The following is an 18,652-nucleotide window of genomic DNA, read 5'->3' as shown; positions in this document are numbered from 1 at the left end:
TACCTTTGGGTTGACCTTTAAACATTTAAAAGGGAGATAAAAATCCAGGGTTTTTTAATAAAGAAAAGCCCCCTTTAACTGTTGAGAAACCTTTTAAAATTTGGGGGGGTTTTTTATAGAAGCGAAAAAATATTTGGAACCCCAAATGAACAATTTTTAAAATTTTCCTATGTTTTTAATTTTAAATTTTTTGACCCAAGTTTTGTCTTTAACAAACTGGGGTGCTTGGGAACCGGGCCAAGTTATGCAAATTAGCAGTGTATATAAAACTTCATTCTAATAAGAAAGTTTTTCCTTGTATTTTTATAGAGATTTGTGTTGCTTTACTTTTGTGGAAGGTAAATCCTTAAAGTTTTTGAAAAGGGAAATAAACCCACCCCCTTTCCCTTGTTTAATATGAAGTCCCTTAGTTCACCTTTGTTTTAAAACCATTTAATTTAATAGTTTCACACGTTAGAAACCTTGTTAAAAAATGCTACTCCTCTGGGTAGAACGCCTTTTTTAACATTTGAAAAAAAATTTTTGAATCCAAAGTGTATAATTTAAAGACAGGGCCTTTTTTGGAATTTCCCAAAATTTTTATAAATAGGGCTACCCCTTTTTTTTGCAATTTCCCTTAAAAAGAAAAAAGGGTTTTTAACCCTGGGCCAAAGGGAAGGTCTCATGGGTTAAAAAACCAAAATGGGTTAGGTGAATAGAAAAAATTCTTTTGGGGGTTTTAAAAAGGCCTCTGGGGGGATTCTTAAAAAAAGAATGTTTGGGGGTACAACTGGATTTATTTGTCCAAATTTAAGGATTTAGAGAAAAATTTTCCCAAAATTTAAAAAGGGGCCCCTTTTTTTTAGCCAAAACATTCCAAAAAAGGGAAGTTTAATTTTTTTTACCTAAAGAAGCTATATACCAAACCCTTTGGAATATTATTAAGCCAAAGGGAACAAAATATAATAAATTTCCACTGAAAAGCAGTTTTTTTAAATTAAAATAAGCTGGGGCGGGAATTTTTTTTTTTTCCTAAGGGGGGGGCCTTTTAAAAAAATGGGGGGGCCAAAAGTTGTTAATTGAATTTTTGGGAAGAGACTTACTTTCCCCTAAAAATAATGAAAAGGGGCCCCTTTTTTTAAAAACCAAAAATCCCTATTTATTTATTGGGAAGTTTTTTTTTTTTTTTTTTTTTTTTTTTTATTGTTTTTTTGTTTTTTTTTTTGTTTTTTTTTGTTTTTTTTTTTGGGGGGGGGGGGGGGGGGGGGCGGGGGGGGGGGGGGGGGGGGGGTTAAAAGGGAAAATTAAAAAACCATTCAAAAAAACTTTTTTGGGAATTTTGGGAAAAAGGTGGGGGGAAATCCTTACATGATTTTGTTGAATATATGGAATCAACCACCTCCTTCCTTAGCTTTACATATGAAGCCTCACCAAATACGGTTAACTACCTTGATGTAACTATAACAAAAAATAATCTGAATAGATTTACTACATCGCTGTTCAGAAAACCTTGCTGGAAAAATGGCATACTCCATCATGAGAGTATGCATCCACGTCATATTTTTCCTAACATTGTGAAAAATCAAATGGCTAGAATAACCAAACTGTGTAGTGACATCAAAGACAGAGAGCAATTTTTGAATTTACAAACCAAGTGTTTTATAAATAGGGGCTATCCAGACTATTTGCAAATATACCCTAAATATAGAAATAACCTGGTTCTTAACACTAGCCATAAGCAAGGTCATCATAGGTATTATAGTAAACCAAATATAGGTAAGGTGCAATATGACATCAAATTTACCAATGACGTTAAATATATAAAAGAGATCATTCATAAGAATTGGAAATTACTTTATATGAATAAAGAGTTGAAGAATGTGGTGGGTGAATACCCTATCTTCAGATATAGTAATTGTCCAAATTTGAAAAGATTATTATGTAAAGAGAAAATATTACACACACCATTGGATATTAGGACCAACTTTAGGCAAGGAACATTTCCATGTAAGAAATGTTGTGTATGCAATTACATTACTGATGAACAGTCATATGAAAATTTACAAACTGGCTATAAGTTTATACCGAATTTTTATGCCACATGTGATACCACAAATATAATTTATTTGGCCACATGTGAAAATTGCGATGTATATTATGTGGGTATGACAACACGTAGGCTCAGAGATCGAGCCTACAACCACATATATGACATACGGAAAATGAATGCTAACAATGCTTTAGCCAGGCATTGTCAATCTTTTCCATCTCATATGTTCAAATTTAGGGTTTTGCAGATACTTTATCCTAATAGAAGAGAAGGTAACGCACTAGGCACTTTAGAACTTTATGAATTGAAATGGATATTAATGCTCAGGGCGCACATAGAGCCAGGCTTAAATACAGCCCTTAATATTAGACCAGCGCTATTATAGAGACTACATTCCATAGATTAGACTGGATACCAACTGTAACAATATGTTGACAAGTTTATGGCATATAAAATAGGGACATGTAGGTCTATATGCATCTTATATTATTTTTAATTGTTTTAATTTATATGACAGTGCCAATGACATAATTATATACATCCTTCCACATTTATCTTTTTTATCCACCCTCTCTCTGTTATCCACCCTTTTTTTTTTTTTGTTTGTCATCATTTTTTATTTGACTGGTTTATTTATAAATGTTTCAATTTGATCATATTTAATATATATATATTTTTTAGATATGTTGATGGAATTTGATATGTAGTATGTTATATACTACTATGCACCAATATGAACTAATATTAGTAATGTATTATTTAGATTTAAGAAATATAAATATAATATATTATGTTCATCTAATAATAAATATTTAGATTCTTTCAGATAGGAAGAAATATATACCAATATTCATCGATCTATTTATATAGGCATGGCTTTTGATTAATTGAAGGAGAGCACTGCATATATCTATATATTTTAATATATTCTTAGATTATTTTACGATAGTAGTGAGAAGCCCTAAAGAAGTTGTACTATTTCCAAGCGTAATTTCTATATGAGCTACGGCTTTAAGTACAAATGGAATTAAGTGTTTTTCTAATTGCTTAATTATTTTTTAGCCGCCAAAAATGCGGTTAATTAGGATGTATGCTACACTATATAAGATGAGTTTTTATTCTTAAAGTTTGTAACCTGATGAAGCGCACTTGTTAGGTGCGTGAAAGCACTTGTTTTATCCTAAAAATAAAATTATTTGCTGCTTATTCGTCGTGGAGGCTTCAGTGATTTGTTGAATAACAACATGCTAAATGTAAGATGCTTGTGCTACAAAATGGTGTTAGAACTGTATGTTATGCACTGAGCTAAAATGTAACCACAGCATGCCCTGCCGGCACAGAACAGAAATGTACATAAACTATTGTAATTGTGTAAATGTATATGTTTTAACAATGGAAACTATAACATAAAGGGTTAACTTGCAAAACGTCAAGAAATTAGTTGAAATTAAATTGTTTTACAATTGTGCTATAAAAGTTACTTTTCAGTTTCAGTCAACAGAAGACAGGACGTCTACACTAGGGTACTCTCTGTGTTGTTGTGTAAGTGTTTTATTGTTTTATGTCCTCTAACAGTTACAAACATCTGAAGGTATGTATTTTCACAGTGAGATGTTAAATGTTGGTAATTTCTGACACTGGGGGGGGGGGGGTTCAGCCTGGGAACTAAAGTCAGGTGACAAAAAGTGATGTCATCCAAGCTAACCCAGCAGTAATATTTGACATTAATTTAAGAACTTTCTGAAAGAGAGAAACAGGGCATTTTGTATTTTGTCTTTGAGCTATCATCATCAGCTGGAAACATCTACTCACCATTATCTGCACTTGCCTTGCTGTAAGTAAGTTTTTAGGGCATAGTAACTCTCTTAGATTCAGATAGAAATACAGTAAAGTATAGCTTAGATGTTTTCTTTATTTGAGACTGTCCTGCAATGTTGTTTTAAATATTTCCTGTGATTTTGATCTCTGAAGTAACTGTGTTTGTTTACTGACTATTGTCTTGTTCTTTTATTTTTAAATATATTTAAACCTTTTAATTGTGGTTGGTCTGTCTAGAGATATTGAAGTTCTTACACACTTGCATATTTTTTGGTGACAATGTGCAGACCACTCCTAATAGCCTTGCTCTTGGTGAAACTACCATTTTGATTAATAGTAACATTACACAGTAGGATTGGACACCCTTTGTTAAGGGCCATAAAGTAGCTGATAAAGAGTGTCGGGTTGTAGTCGGAAAGTACAGTTTTGTACCTACCATAAATGTAGATGTTCGAGCGTTCACCCTGCTGCAGTCATCACACTTGGGTTATCCTGCCGTCAGGCGGTCCCGCAGTCGGCCTGTATTCCAAAGTCTTGGTCTGGCGTCGGTTGCTGTCACTTCTACCCTGACGTCAGTGCACCAGGGGTATACAAGAGGCATCAGACGCCATTTTCTTCAGTTTTTCTTGCCCCAGATGTCAGGTGCCCCCAAAAGGTAGGCAATATATATATATATATATATATATATATATACACATATATATATATATATATATATATATATATATATATATATACACACACACACACACACATGTGGCTATATGAAAATAAAACAAAACCCTTAGGTACAAGTAAATACACTACAGAGGTAGAATAGGATAAAGTGGTAGAGATAAGTTCAGCTAGTTCAGAGGGGAGGGAGGGTAACCTGGACTGCAGCAGGTGAACACTCGAACATCTACATTTATAGAAGGTACAAAACTGTACTATGTTCATCGTGTTACCCTGCTGCAGTCATCACACTTGGGTTGAATCCCAAAGCTAAGGAGGGGAGGTGGAGTCAAACAGGGTTCGTAGAAGCTAGTAGGCCCTGCAAAACTGCAGTGGCAAAACCAGCTCTAGACTTAGAGGAAAGAGGTAAGTGATAGTGTTTGGTGAAGGTGTGCACTGAACTCCGAGTAGCAGCTTCCAGAATATTCTTGGTTGGCACTCCCCTGAGAAAGGCTGCTGATGTAGCTGTAGCCCTGGTGGAATGGGACCTAATGTTAGCAGGTACTGGTTTCCCATGATGTGTGTAGCAGAAACGTATGCAATGTCCTATCCATTTAGAAATGGTCTGTTTTGAGATAGCTTTTCCTTGTGATCCTGTAGCATAGGCTACAAAGAGCTGGTCAGTTTTTCTGAAAGCCTTAGTTTTATCCAAGTAGTAACATAATTGCCTGTGAATGTCCAAAGAGTGCAGGAGTCTTTCTCCTTTGTTCTGGGGATTTGGGAAGAAGGTGGGCAAGTGAATGGTTTGGTTTAGGGCCACACTGGATACCACCTTTGGCATAAATGAAGGATTAGTTTGTAGAGAAACTCTGTCTTGATGAAAAATGAGGAAATATTCCACTGCCATTAGTGCCTGTAGCTCTGAGACTCTTCTAGCTGAAGTTATTGCTAGTAGTAGGGCAGTTTTCCATGAAAGAAATTTAAAATCAGTTGAAAAAGCTGGTTCAAAGGACGGTAGTGTAAGCTTTTCCAGGACACAGTTGAGATTCCAAGTAGGTGTTGGAGATCTCCTTGGCGGTCTTAAGTTATTAACCCCTCTGAGGTACTGTCTTAGGAGTGGATGTGAAAATAAAGGAGGATCCGTGCTGTAATGAGCTGAAATTGCTGAGGCGTGGATCTTAATAGATGAAAAGAAAAGTCCTTTGTGTAACATCTCAGTTAAGTATTGTAGAATCTGAGGAATGTTCGGCTCCAGGGGATTTAGGCCTTAAAAAAATAAATGACTAAAAAACTTTTAAAACCAAAAAGCGAAAAACAAGCCAAGGAACAGTACAAACAGTACAAACGGCGTTTAATAGAATTAGCGCTTTCGGAATAGTCGATGCTCTTCCTTCATCAGATAACAAATACAATACAAGACCTATAGTAGACGGTCGTGGGTCAATCACGTACGGTTGTGCCAAATATGTGGATTCAATTTTAAAACCCCTAATACACAATGAGCAGCAAATATGTAAAGACTCTTGGAGTTTTTTAAGCGAACTCAGTAGATTCCACTCCACCCTGACTATAAGTTCCTGACAATTGATGTCAGGGACTTATATACAGTTATCCCTCAGGCCTTGGGTATAGAGTAGATTAGGGAATTTATGACACAAAGGAATGTTAGTGAAAATACAATTTATGTAGTTGTGACTCTGTTGGAGATCATCCTTAGTAACAACTACATGGTCTTTGAAGGAAAAACATACCTTCAAAAAACTGGGGTTGTCATGGGGTCTCCATGCGGAGGAAGCTTCGCTAATTGTGTCATGGCATATTGGGAGAACATGTTATTATTTAAAAACATGTTCTTCAAAACATATGTTGCTTGGTACACTCGTTACCAAGACGACATGCTTTTACTTTGGCAGGGCCCTAGCAAAATAGTCCAAGATTTTGTAATTTCTATCACATCTTTAACATGTTTTTTTTTAATTTACTTATAATTTGCAGTTTGATAACATCAATTTTTTGGACATTCACATCTACAAAGATGTACCCCATGGCACGTTTAAAAGCACTATATTTAGGAAACCCACCTATTCCAATTCACTTCTTCACTTTTCTAGCTGCCATCCTTACCATCAGAAGAAGGCTATCGTTAAGGGTCAGATGGTCAGGGCAGCTAGAATGGTTTCAGATGATAGTGATTTTATGAAAGAATGTGAATTAATTGGAAACATGTTCTCTAATAGAGGGTACCCTATAGTGTTAATTTCAAAGATCACGACAGAAGTCATCACTAAAAGACAAATAGGGTATTTTAAACCCTTATTATCTAAGGAAAACATAGTGGAACAAGCTAATCTGTTAGACAAACAAACTAACACCTCTGATGGATCCACAAAAAAATTTACCATCAGCTTCTTATGTACATATAACCTGGACCATGCTCTTATCAGAGAAATCTTGAATAAGAACTGGGCCCTTATCACAGAAGATAGTAGTTTGAATAGTCTGCTTGGAGACCAGGTAAAGATTACTTATAGACGTGGGCACAATTTAAAATCATTATTAGAATATCATAAAAAACCTTCTGCGTTTAGGAACAAAGGCATGACTAAATGTGGATCCTGCCAACAATGTAAGCACTTGAACACTGCTTATCAATTTATAATAAATGGTAAAAGCTATAAAGTGCAGGGTAAATATAATTGTGACACTAGGGGAATTGTTTATGCAGCTATCTGCCAAAATTGCACCGCTTTTTATATAGGGAAGACAGAAAGGAAACTTAAACAGCATATATACGAGCACCAATACGCTATAGCCAAAGGTGATAAGACAAATGCCTTGGCTAAACATATATATCTGTTTCCCAACCATACTTTTAAATTTATTGTATTAAAACAAGTAATACAGGATGAGAGGGGTGGGCCATGGCAGATAAAATTGGAAATTGAGGAACTTTTATGGCAAATTAAGAGTGTTGCCCATATCCCCCCAGGGCTAAATGAAAGCATTTCTATTAAATGCTTTCTTAAACATTTAGCACTTAAGCGTTAGATTTTTGTTAGAAGAGACAAAGTAGATTTTATAAAAGTGTACTTGAGTAGCTCAAAATAAATTATATACAACTTATTTTTTAGTTCATTTTGATGTACTATGCTAATGCATTAACCATATGATAGTCTGGGCTATGAAGTTGGTTGATATGATTGTTAATAATAAGTGAACCATTAATTGATTAATTATTAATTAATTAATTTAGATGTGTTTTACTATAAAACTGTGTGAATGTATTGTATTTGTTATCTGATGAAGGAAGAGCATCAACTATTCCGAAAGCGCTAATTTTATTAAACGCCGTTTGTACTGTTTGTACTGTTCCTTGGCTTGTTTTTCGCTTTTTGATTTAGGCCTTAAGCTTGGTTCCAGGCGCAAAATCTTTTCCATTTGTCTGAGTAGGTTTTCCTGGTGCTGGGCCTCCTGGCCTCCAGAATGACATCCATAACAGTTTTGAATAAAGGTGTTGGCTGGTTGTTTAGGTAATTTGCCATGCAGCCAGGTTTAAAGTCTTGAGCTGGCTGTGTAGAATCAGATTGCCTCGCTGGGTGAGCAGGTGAGGAATTTGTGGCAAAATCCATGGTGGACCCTGGGCCATGTTCCTTAAAATTGGATATCAATGTTGGCATGGCCAGTCTGGTGCAACGAGAATCATTTGTAGCCTCTCTAATCTGACTTTCAGCAGTACTTTTGCTAGAAGAGGCAGTGGAGGGAAGGCATACGCTGTTAATGTTTTCCACCTGAATGAGAGGGCGTCCACTTTCCAAGCTAGTGGATGGAAGGTCCTTTTGCAAAAGTTTTGCAGTTGGTGGTTGTGGGGGCTTGCAAACAGATCTATGTCTGGGCGTCCCCATTTTTGAGTGATCATTGCAAATACTTGTGGATCTAGTTTCCATTCGTGTGGATCCATGATGTTTCTGCTTAGGTCGTCTGCCAATGTGTTTTTCTTTCCTGGCAGGAATTGTGCTTGTAACTGAACCTGGTAAGACAGTGCAGTGTTCCACAAGGTCATTGCTTGCCTGCATACAGGGTAGGAATGTGTGCCCCCTTGCTTATGTACCATGTAACTGTGGTGTTGTCTGTCCTTATTAGTAGTTGTCCTGGGTGTAGAAGGTCCTTGAAAGCTGTTAGGGCATTCTGCACTGCTAGCATTTCTTTTTGATTGATATGCAGGTGTCTCTGATCTGTAGTCCATTTGCCCTGAATGCACTGTCCTGCCATGTGTGCTCCCCAGGCATAGTCCGATGCATCTGTTGTCATAGTTTGCCTGGCTGTGGGTAAGGTGAAAGGCTGACCCTTGTTGAGGTGACATGCCTGTGCCCACCACAGAAACTCCTGTTGAAGGCAGGGAATGAGTGGAATCATTGTTTCCAAGCTGTGGCTGTGCTGAATCCATACACTTTTCAGGTACCATTGTAATTTCCTCATATGCAGTTTTGCAAATGGTATTAGTAGTATGCAAGATGCCATGAATCCCAAGGCCTGCATAATTTTTCTTGCAGGGAGTTGGGTCTTTGTTGCCATTATTTTGAAATATTGAAACAGCTGTTGTTGTTTGTCTGGCGTGAGATAAGCCATCTGGGCCGTTGTATTCAAGTTGGCACCCAGGAATGTTATGTTTTGTGAGGGCACTAGTTTTGATTTCTTTTCATTTACTGTGTACCCTAGGCAACTTAGAAGGTGTTTGACAAATGCCAGATGCTGTAAAAGAATGTCCTTGCTTTCTGGTTGAATAAGGCAGTCGTCCAGGTATGGGTATAATTTGAATTCCTCTTTGCCTGCAGTATGCAATTACTGGTGCCAGGCATTTTGTGAAGACCCTGGGTGCAGTAGATAAGCCAAATGGCAGTGCAGAGAATTGATAATGTGTTGAACCTGCAATGAAGCGGAGGTATCTTCTGCAATTTTGTCTGATAGGGACATGCAGGTATGCCTCCTTGAGGTCCAAAGTGACTAGCCAAGCATTCTTACCCAGCATGGGAAGAAGCTGCTGTAGTGTTAGCATCCTGAATTTTGGTACTTGCAGATAGGTGTTCAGAATTGAATGATCCAGAATGGGTCTCCATGCTTTGTCCTTTCTTGGAACTAGGAAGAGTCTTGAGTAAAATCCTTGTCCTTGCTCCTGTGTAGGTACCTGTTGAATGGCTCTCATGTTCATGAGAGCTGTAATTTGTTTTTGTGCCTCTGCCCATTGATTTGGTGGCAGGTTTGGCATTCCTTTGATCCTTGGCAAGGTATGAAAGTGGAATCTGTATCCTTGAGAGAGAATGTTTAGAACCCATTTGTCTTATGTGATGATGTGCCAGTTGTCTGCAAAAAATGCTAGTTTTCCTCCCAAGGGTGTTGCCAGGAGAGATTTGCTTGGTAGTTTGAGGATAGAGTCATTGCGTCTGCCTTCTGCTAGCTTGGGGCCTGTCTTCTCCTCCTTTCTGGGTAGCAGATCCCGACTGGCGAGGTTTGTAAGGGCCCTGTGACTGACCTCTGCCCCTTGGCCGTCTGTATTTGCCCCTCTGTGATCTGTCTGAAGTTGGAAAGGACCAATTTTTTGTTGGCCAATTTCTGCTGAAGCGAGGGGGTTGTACCTGCAACAAATCCTTGACCGTTTGCATAGATTTAGCCTTATTGTCCATTTTCTTTAAAACCTCTTCTGCTTTGACACCAAATAATACATCTTGTTGTAAAGGTGCATCTAATAATTTTGATTTAACATAGTCAGGGAGGGTTTGCTCTTTTAACCAAGCATGTCTACGAATGACAGAGCCAGTAACAGCTGCTCTACAGGAAGCTTCCAATGAATCAAATCCGCATTGTAAAGTATGCTTGCCCACCTGTTCAGCTGCATGCAACAGATCCTGCATTTCCTTGAATTCAGGCTGTTCTGAATGCATGCTCAATTTTTGTTTTAACTGAGACATCAGGAATTGTTGATATTTCAACATGTGAAACTGGCAATTCAATGCTCTCATAGCCAGAGTTGCAGAGGTGTATATTTTCTTTCCCCATCTAGGGCTCTGGAATCTCTTTCAGAGGGCACAGGATCTTTAGCCATAGAAGCTTTTGCTCCCTTAGGACCCTGGGAAATAGTTTCTGAGTCAGCTATAGGGCTTTTATAAAGAAATTTGTGTGAGTCAGGGACTCTGTAGTATCTGTCTGGTTTGGCTGGAGCAGGAGATAGAGAGTCTGCATTTAAACTAGACTCCAAATAGACATCATCCACAATATCTAAAACAGGAAGGATAGCAAGAGATCTGTGCTGGGGTAATAAAAGGAACTCTCTGAGCCTTTTCTTAGAATCTGAGTAATCCTGGCCTTCCCAGTGGAAATGTTCCCTCATGGTATGTAATGTTTCCCCAAAGGAGTAGTCTTCAGGGGGAGATGCTGAGGGAATAGAGTCTTTAGCATCAAAATCCTCATAAGGTGGAAAACAGTAGTCCTGTTCCTCAGAAGAATTTGAGGAGAGAGAAACCTGGTCAGAGGATGCATAATCCTCCTCTTGTCTTGGTCTTTTATCAGGAGGGGGATGGGAACCCCTGATAAGGGTAATTAAATCTTCAGCCATCTTAAGCATCTGATTCTTAGGCATGGGGCCTTGACCTGTAGACTGATGAACAGTTTTCTTAGGTTTTAAAGGAGTTTTAAGCTTAGCATAATATTTAATGGTGAGTGTAGTCGGTCTGAAGACACCTTCTGCAACCGAAGGTGTTTCCTCTGCACCGGTGTCTAATTGCGCTCCGGTGTCGGTAGATGGCTGCGTCGGCCTAGTAGACTCTGCTTGGGAGTCGGCAGCTGTCTGGGGTTCCAGGTCTGCTGTCGTCATGGGCTGCGTAGGCACCTCACTGAAAACCGGCGACAGGCCCAGTTGAGGCCTCGGGGTCTGGCTTATTCCTAGGCTGCCTGTCCTTATCCTTGCGTTTTTTATGAATTGCGGTCGTCGGCTGCTCTGACGGCATGATATAATTAAATTTCCTACCAAAGTAATGCCGTGTGAAGTCAAAATGGCATTTGATAGTGCGTTTATTAAACCTAGTGCAAAACCGACAACCTGTGACATCGTGGTCTGGGCCTAGGCAAGGAATACAATAGGAATGGAAGTCCTTATGAGGTATTTGCTTCCCACAAGAAATGCAATTGTTAACTTTTTCTGACATCGGACTGAGGCAAGAAAATGTTCCCCAATGGGGTACTTAGCTTTATTGAAGACTTCGGACTGAAATTCAAAACGAAAATCTCAGGTGTCGGCCGACCGGCACTTGCGAACTGCTTCTGCTTCAGGCACCGCAAGGCAAGAAAGACTAAAGAAAATGGCGTCGGATGCCTCTTATATACCCCTGGCGCACTGACGTCAGGGAAGAAGCGACAGCAACCGACGCCGGACCTAGACTTTGGAATTCGGGCCGACTGCGGGACCGCCTGACGGCAGGATAACCCAAGTGTGATGACTGCAGCAGGGTAACACGATGAACATCAACTTTATAGGCTGGGCAGAAGGGGGCATAGCAAGTAAACTTGTGCAGCCTTTCCCAGGAGTGTGCCTGTGTGTTTGTACAGAAATCAAATCTCAAAGAGTGTGTTTGTCAGCTACTAGGGCAGGGACATGAAGCACTGGTTTGACAGACAGGATACTACAGATCTTGGTTTGGCCACTCAGCTGAGATCTCAACCCTATAACTGTGCCAGTGGGGAGTCTTACTGGGGATCTGGAGAAAGTGTGCACATTCTCCACTGTTGCCAGTGGTGAGGATTGAGGCTCGTTGGTTACTGGGCCAGTGCAGGGTCATCACATAGAACTTGTACTCTTGGAGGCAGTATCAATTTCTCCCCATACAGGGGCAGTACCAGAGAAAAAGTCCTCCTCCTCGGAGACTGGGGATTGTACAATGGCAAAATCCTGCCCCTTAAGAATGCCACCAGACAATGCCTTTGCCTCTCTCAGGGACATGGCCAGCTACACCTGTTACCGCCAATGCCCCCCCCCCCGAATAATACAAATTACAGTAGTCCATTCTGGTTGGTCAAATGTGGTTACATTAATGTCAGCTGTGCAAACACCAGGCACATTACAAAAAGCACCTAATTTGCTGAACGAGATAGCAGGCATGCAAATTTTTACCTGAATGGCCTGCAATTTTGAGATTGGTGAGCCAAAGGCAATCCTCTTCTCAGCGTAATCCACAGCACAGTCCAGAGCTGCTTGCCCGATCCCGAGTGCCTGGGATGCAATTCCTATCCTTCCAGAATCAAGTGTTTGCTACAAATGAATGAAAGAAAATTGCAGAGTTAAAAAAAAATGTGCTGTAATGTAAACCTCAAGTTTTAACCTTACAACATGTCTAGAGATTTTACAATGGACTTTTTCACATACCTGCAAGAGGTAATAAAAGTGATGTCCCACTTCCACAATTTCTAGGTTTATAACTCCGTGAAATACTGTCACCTCAGGAGCTGTACATGGGCAGTAACTATCACTGAAATCTTATAAATAAGGAAGACTAACATTTTACAACATTGCTACTTTATTTTAGCACTAATGCAGAAGGGGTCATTTATGTGCTACAAGCACAACAGATGGATACGAATATGCTAATGCTGAGAGAACAGTCAATATACAGACCACTATTTATGTTCTGCATGCTAAATGAACACAGTGCTTTTAAAGGAACATCCTCCTCTCTAAAGCAACCTGAAAGACTTAGATCGGCCGCACTAAGCTCCATACCATGGCAATTCGGAATCCCATTCCAGGCTGTCCAAGCAAGTTCTCTTTTGGGATCTGGCAGTCTTCAAAGATTAGGTTAGCAGTAGATGAGGCACGGATTCCCAACTTATCTTCTTTCTTCCCCAGAGAGAGGCCTGGTGTTGGCAATGGAACCAGGAATGTACTGATGCCCTGAAAGAAAGAAAACCAGGATCACTCATTTAACAGCTGAAAAGTACAGTTGTGTACAGTTACCATAAATGTAGATGTTTGAGTGTATTCACTGTTGCAGTCATCGCCTGTGGATTATCCCTGATGTGGTAGCCCTCAGCCGGCCCAAATACCAGAGTTGTTTTTCTGCGTCGGCTGCTGTCGCTTGCTGCCTGACGTCAGGTCGTCAGTGCTATAAAGGAAGGCAGCCAACAATATTACATCAGTTTTTCTTGCCCTAACCAGTCAGAGGTCCAAGTAAATATGGTAAAGTGGTCCTGGTGGTTAAAAGCCACTGTTAGAAACCTATGTCTCCCTAAAGAAAGAGGATATAAGGGGGAAGGAGGGTGGGAAACCAGGACTGCAACAGTGAATACACTTGAACATCTACATTTATGGTAAGTGTATACAGCTGTGCTATGTTCTTCTGTTACAGTCATCACATGTGGGAGGATTCCCAAAGCTGAGGACAGGGGTGGTAGGATTAGTAAGAGACCTAGGAATGGGTCAGCATGCCCTGCAGAGCTGCAGCCTAGCCTTAGAAAATACAGGTAGATGGTAATGCTTGGTAAAGGTATGGACAGAAGTCCAGGTGGCAGCTTCCACAATGTCCTTGGTGGGAACTCCTCTGAGGAATGCTGTGGAAGTGAAGGCTACCCTAGTGGAATGGGTTTGAATAAACTTGGGGGGGGGTTTCCCATGCAATCTGTAGCAGAAATGGATACAGTGTAATATCCATTTGGAAATGGTTTGTTTGGAAATGGGCTTCCCCTCTGCCCTTGGGGCAAAGATGACAAGTAGTTGGTCTGTTTTCCTGAAGGGTTTAGTACTGTCCAGATAGTATCTGAGCTGTCTGTGCACATCTAGTGAGTGCAGAATTGTTTCCCCCTTGTTTTGAGGGTTAGGAAAGAAGGTGGGTACATCTATGGCCTGGTTGAGAGTTACATTAGATACCACCTTGGGCATAAAAGGAGGGATTAGTCCTCTGGGAAACCCTGTCTGCAAGGAAGATGATGAAGGGCTCAATGGCCATCAGTGCCTGATGTTCTGAAACCCTTCTGGCTGAGGTGATAAATAGGAGAAAAGCAGTCTTCCAGGAGAGGTATCTTAGTTCTGCTGAAGCAGCATGTTCGAAGGGTGGTAAAGTTAGTTTTTCCAAAACATAATAATTCAGGTCCCAGGCTGGAGTGGGTGGCCTTTTGGGAGGTCTGATATTAGAAGACCCCCCCCCCCCGAGAAACTGTTTAATCAAAGGATGGGAGAACATGGGGCTGTTCTATATCCAAATGAGCAGAAATGGCTGAGGCGTGGATTTTAATAAAGGAGAAGGAGAGGCCACTATTAAGTAGCTCCCCTAGGTAGTCCAGGATAAAAGGGATGGAAGGTTGTGAGGTATTGCCCCCTCTGGACTGGCTCCAGGAGCTGAATCTTTTCCATTTTCCTGCGTACGATTTTCTGGTGCTGGGGCTTCTGGCCACTGTGATAATGTCTAGGACCTGCCTGCTTAACAGGGGCCCCTTCTTTGCCTTTAGAGTATTAGCCATGCTGATAGTTTGAGAGTCTGCAAGTCTGGGTGCAGCACCCCCCCCATCTGAGTCAAGAGGTCTGAGATTAGGGGAAGCTGCCTGGGAAGCTGTGATAAGGAGTACCAATGCTGTCTGGGGCAATCTGGAGCAATGAGGATGGCATTTGGTCTCGCCTCCCTTATCTTGATCAGTACCTTGGGAATAAGAAGCAGAGGAGGGAATGCGTACACAAAAAGGGTGTTCCAGGGGAAAGTCAAAGCATCCACCTTCCACGCTAGGTGGTGATACTCCCTGGTACAGAATTTTTTCAGCTGATGGTCGAGATGCAAAGCAAAGAGATCCACCTATGGAGTCCCCCACGCCTGAGTGATTTTTAAAAAGAGTTTCTGTACACCTGCCATTCCTGGGGGTACAGTAAGTTTCTGCTTACGTGATCTGCCAGGGTGTTGTTGATCCCTGGTAGGTATTGGGCTATCAGGTGTAATAGCATGGAAGAGGGTGTCAGCCAGAGGTTCATAGCTAGCCTGCACAGAGGGCAGGATTGGGTCCTTCCCTGTTTGTTGAGGTACCACATTACTGTGGTGTTGTCTATTTTGATAGGAAGAACCCCTGGCTTGAGATGGGGTTTGAAGGATGTCAGAGCCTTTTGTACTACCATCATTTCCTTCTGGTTGATGTGTACGGGAAGGTGCAGGTCATCCCAAAGACCTTGGGTGCACCTGCCTTCTAGGTGAGCGCCCCATATTATGTCTGAGTCGTTGGTGGTAATGGTCTGCCCGGTTGGGCAGAGGGTGAAGGAAAGACCCTTGTTCTGGGCACAGGCCCCTGCCCACCAGAGAAAATCCACTCTTATACAGGGGATCAGAGGGAGAGAGGTCTCTAGAGGTAGAGTGTGCTGACACCAAAGGTTCTTTAGATACCACTGAAGTTTTCTCGTGTGAAGCCTGGCCAGAGGAATTAGAAGGATGCATGATGCCATGTACACCAAGGCTTGCAGGAACTTCCTCGCAGTGAGGTGACTTCTGGAAGCCAGCTGGGTAAAATAAAGAGGCAGGAAGGTCTGCTTTTCTGGGGATAGGAAAGCCATTTGGGATGCTGTGTCCAGCAGTGCTCCCAAGAAAATGATCTTCCAGGAGGGTGTTTGCCTTGATTTCCTCTCATTGATGGTGTACCCTAAGGAGGTTAGGAGGGTTTAGACAAAGAGGAGGTTCTTGAGGAGCTTTTCTTTGCAATCTGCCTGAATGAGGCAGTCGTCTAGATAAGGGTAAATTTGCATATTTTTCTGTCTGCAAAAGGCTATGGCCGGGGCTAAGCATTTGGTGAATACTGCAGTAGATAAGCCAAAGGGTAGTGCAGAGAAATGAAAGTGTTGTGAGTCTGCTCTGAAGCACAGGAACTTTCTGCACGATTTCCTGATGGGGATGTGAAGGTGGGCATCTTTTAGGTCTAGGGTCACTAGCCAGGCATTTTTTGTCAGCACAGGCAGCAGCTGCTGCAAAGTTAGCATTCTGAATTTGGGGACCACCAGGAAGGTGTTCAGAATGGATAGATCCAGGATGGGGTACCAAGTGCCCTCTTTTCTAGGAACAAGGAATAGTCTGGAATAAAAGCCTTTGCCTGTTTGATCTGAGGAACAGGTTCTACTGCCCCTTGGGATATGAGAGTTTGGACCAGTGTCAATGCCTCTGCCCACTGATTTGGAGGCAAGTCTGGGTACCCCCTTGGAATTAGGAGTTCGTTGAAGGAAAATCTGTATCCCTGAAAAATTATCTTTAAGACCCACTGATCCTTTGTTGCAGAAAGCCAATTTTCTTTGCAGAGGGAGAGCTGGTGAGTGAAAAGAGGGCAGAGGGGGGAGAGGGAGTCATTGAGAGCTTTTGCCACAGAGGGATATCTGTCACTGCGGGGCTTACCTTGCCCCCGTCTGCTAGGTGCAGGAAAGGACCAGTGTTTTGAGGGGAAAATTCCTGCTGAACTTAGGAGGTTGTACCTGAAGGAAATCTTTTACCGTTTGCACAGATTTTGCTTTGTCTTCCATCTTTTTAAGCACCACTTCTGCTTTTACTCCAAACAAGCGGTCCTTAACCAAGGATGCATCAAGTAATTTAGATTTGACATGATCAGGGAGAGGTTGTTCCTTCACCCATGCAGGTCTCCTAATGACAGATCCTGTCACTGCTGCCCTGCTAGAGGCTTCTAGGGTGTCATATCCACAGTGTAATGATCGTTTGATATCCACAGTGTAATGAGCGTTTGATATCCACACTGTAATGAGCGTTTGATATCCACACTGTAATGAGCGTTTGATATCCACACTGTAATGAGCATTTGATATCCACACTGTAATGAGTGTTTGATATCCACAGTGTAATGAGTGTTTAACCACTTGACAAGTAGAGTGCAGTAAATCTGATAACTCTTTTGAATTGGCACAATCAGGAAAGGTTGAAATCTTTTGTTTTAATAATTCCAAAGTGTGTTGTTGATATTTTAACATGTGGAACTGACAGTTGAGTGGTCTGATAGCTAAGACTGCAGAGGTGTATATTTTTTTACCCCATGTATCCAGAGCTCTGGAGTCCTTGTCAGAAAGAATAGGATTCTTTGCAGAACTAGCCTTAGCTCCTTTTGGTCACTGTGCAATGACATCCAGGTCTGCATCAGGATTTCTGTACAGGTATTTGTGAGACTCCGGTAATCTGTAATACCTGTCAGGTTTTCCGGGAGCAGGTGGGAGGGCATCAGGAGTTAAGCTGGATTCATGGAAGACATCATCAACCACTTCTAAGACTGGAGGGATGGCCAAAGGTCTGTGCTGGGGCAGGTCTAGAAACTCTCAGTCTTTTCTTAGACTGAGGGAAGTCCTGGGATTCTTAGTAGAAATTTCCCGGTGGGTGTGAAGGGTTTCCCCAAAGGAAAGATCTTCTGGTGGGGAGGCAGAAGGAATGGATTCCTCTGCATCTGAATCCTCATAAGCAGTCAGAGGTGGTTGTTCCTCTACAAAATCTGAATAATCAGACTCCTCAGAATTCTGTCAGTATTTCAGGAGAAAGGTCTCTTTTCCTTTTAGAAGGTGTGGCCTGACTACCCCTGATAAGGGTGATAAGATCCCCCGTCATTTTAAGCATTTGAGCTTGGGCTGGTGGAGCAGGAGTAAAATGGTGGCTAGAGGTAGTTTTCCAAGGAGTGGCCTTGACTCTAGGCCTAAGAGTATCCATCAGTCTGAGAGAAACAGTAGTCGGAGGAGAAGATGTCGGCTTTTGTCTAGATTCGGTAGTGTAAAAAACCTCCTTGGAATCCGGTGCCTGCGTCGCGGCTCCGGACCCAACCAAGGCAAAGACAACCAAAGGCTCAGTAGATGAAGAAGATGTCTGTGGCTTACTGGACTCGAAAAGGGTCTCAGTAGAGGCCTGCGAAGGTATTGAATCGGGCATCAGGTGCTGCAAAAGTACCTCACTGAATTCCGGAGAACTGGCGACCTGCTTAGCGGTAGAGTCATCGGAAGGTTTAACCTTGTGTGGTCTGTCTCTAAGTTTTTTCGGAATGTCTATGGATTGTTGGCTGATGGATGCCATTTTGGAATGCGAAGATGGAAGATGAAAATACCTGGCTACAATAAGAGCTCTATGATGATTGGTTCTTGCATTAAAGAGGGCACAGAACTGGCAACTG

General features: G+C 41.4%; 1 protein-coding gene across 2 annotated transcripts in view; it reads right to left on the bottom strand.

Moving 5' to 3' along the window:
• Positions 1-18,652, bottom strand: part of ACADS (acyl-CoA dehydrogenase short chain) — a 461,092-nt gene that overhangs the window by 208,024 nt on the left and 234,416 nt on the right. For both annotated transcript variants that reach the window (XM_044068897.1, XM_044068896.1), the window contains exons 6-7: positions 13,266-13,436; positions 12,660-12,797 (exon numbers count right to left, since the gene is read on the bottom strand). In XM_044068897.1, the coding sequence (XP_043924832.1) occupies positions 12,660-12,797; positions 13,266-13,436 (309 nt within the window). The remainder of the gene's footprint in view (positions 1-12,659; positions 12,798-13,265; positions 13,437-18,652) is intronic.

The sequence above is a fragment of the Protopterus annectens genome, chromosome 4.part0 (assembly GCF_019279795.1).
Source record: "Protopterus annectens isolate FY-2018-M chromosome 4.part0, PAN1.0, whole genome shotgun sequence".
Classification (NCBI taxonomy): domain Eukaryota; kingdom Metazoa; phylum Chordata; order Ceratodontiformes; family Protopteridae; genus Protopterus; species Protopterus annectens.
The sequence above is the reverse complement of the archived record's forward strand: the minus strand, read 5'-3'. Positions and strand labels throughout refer to the sequence as shown.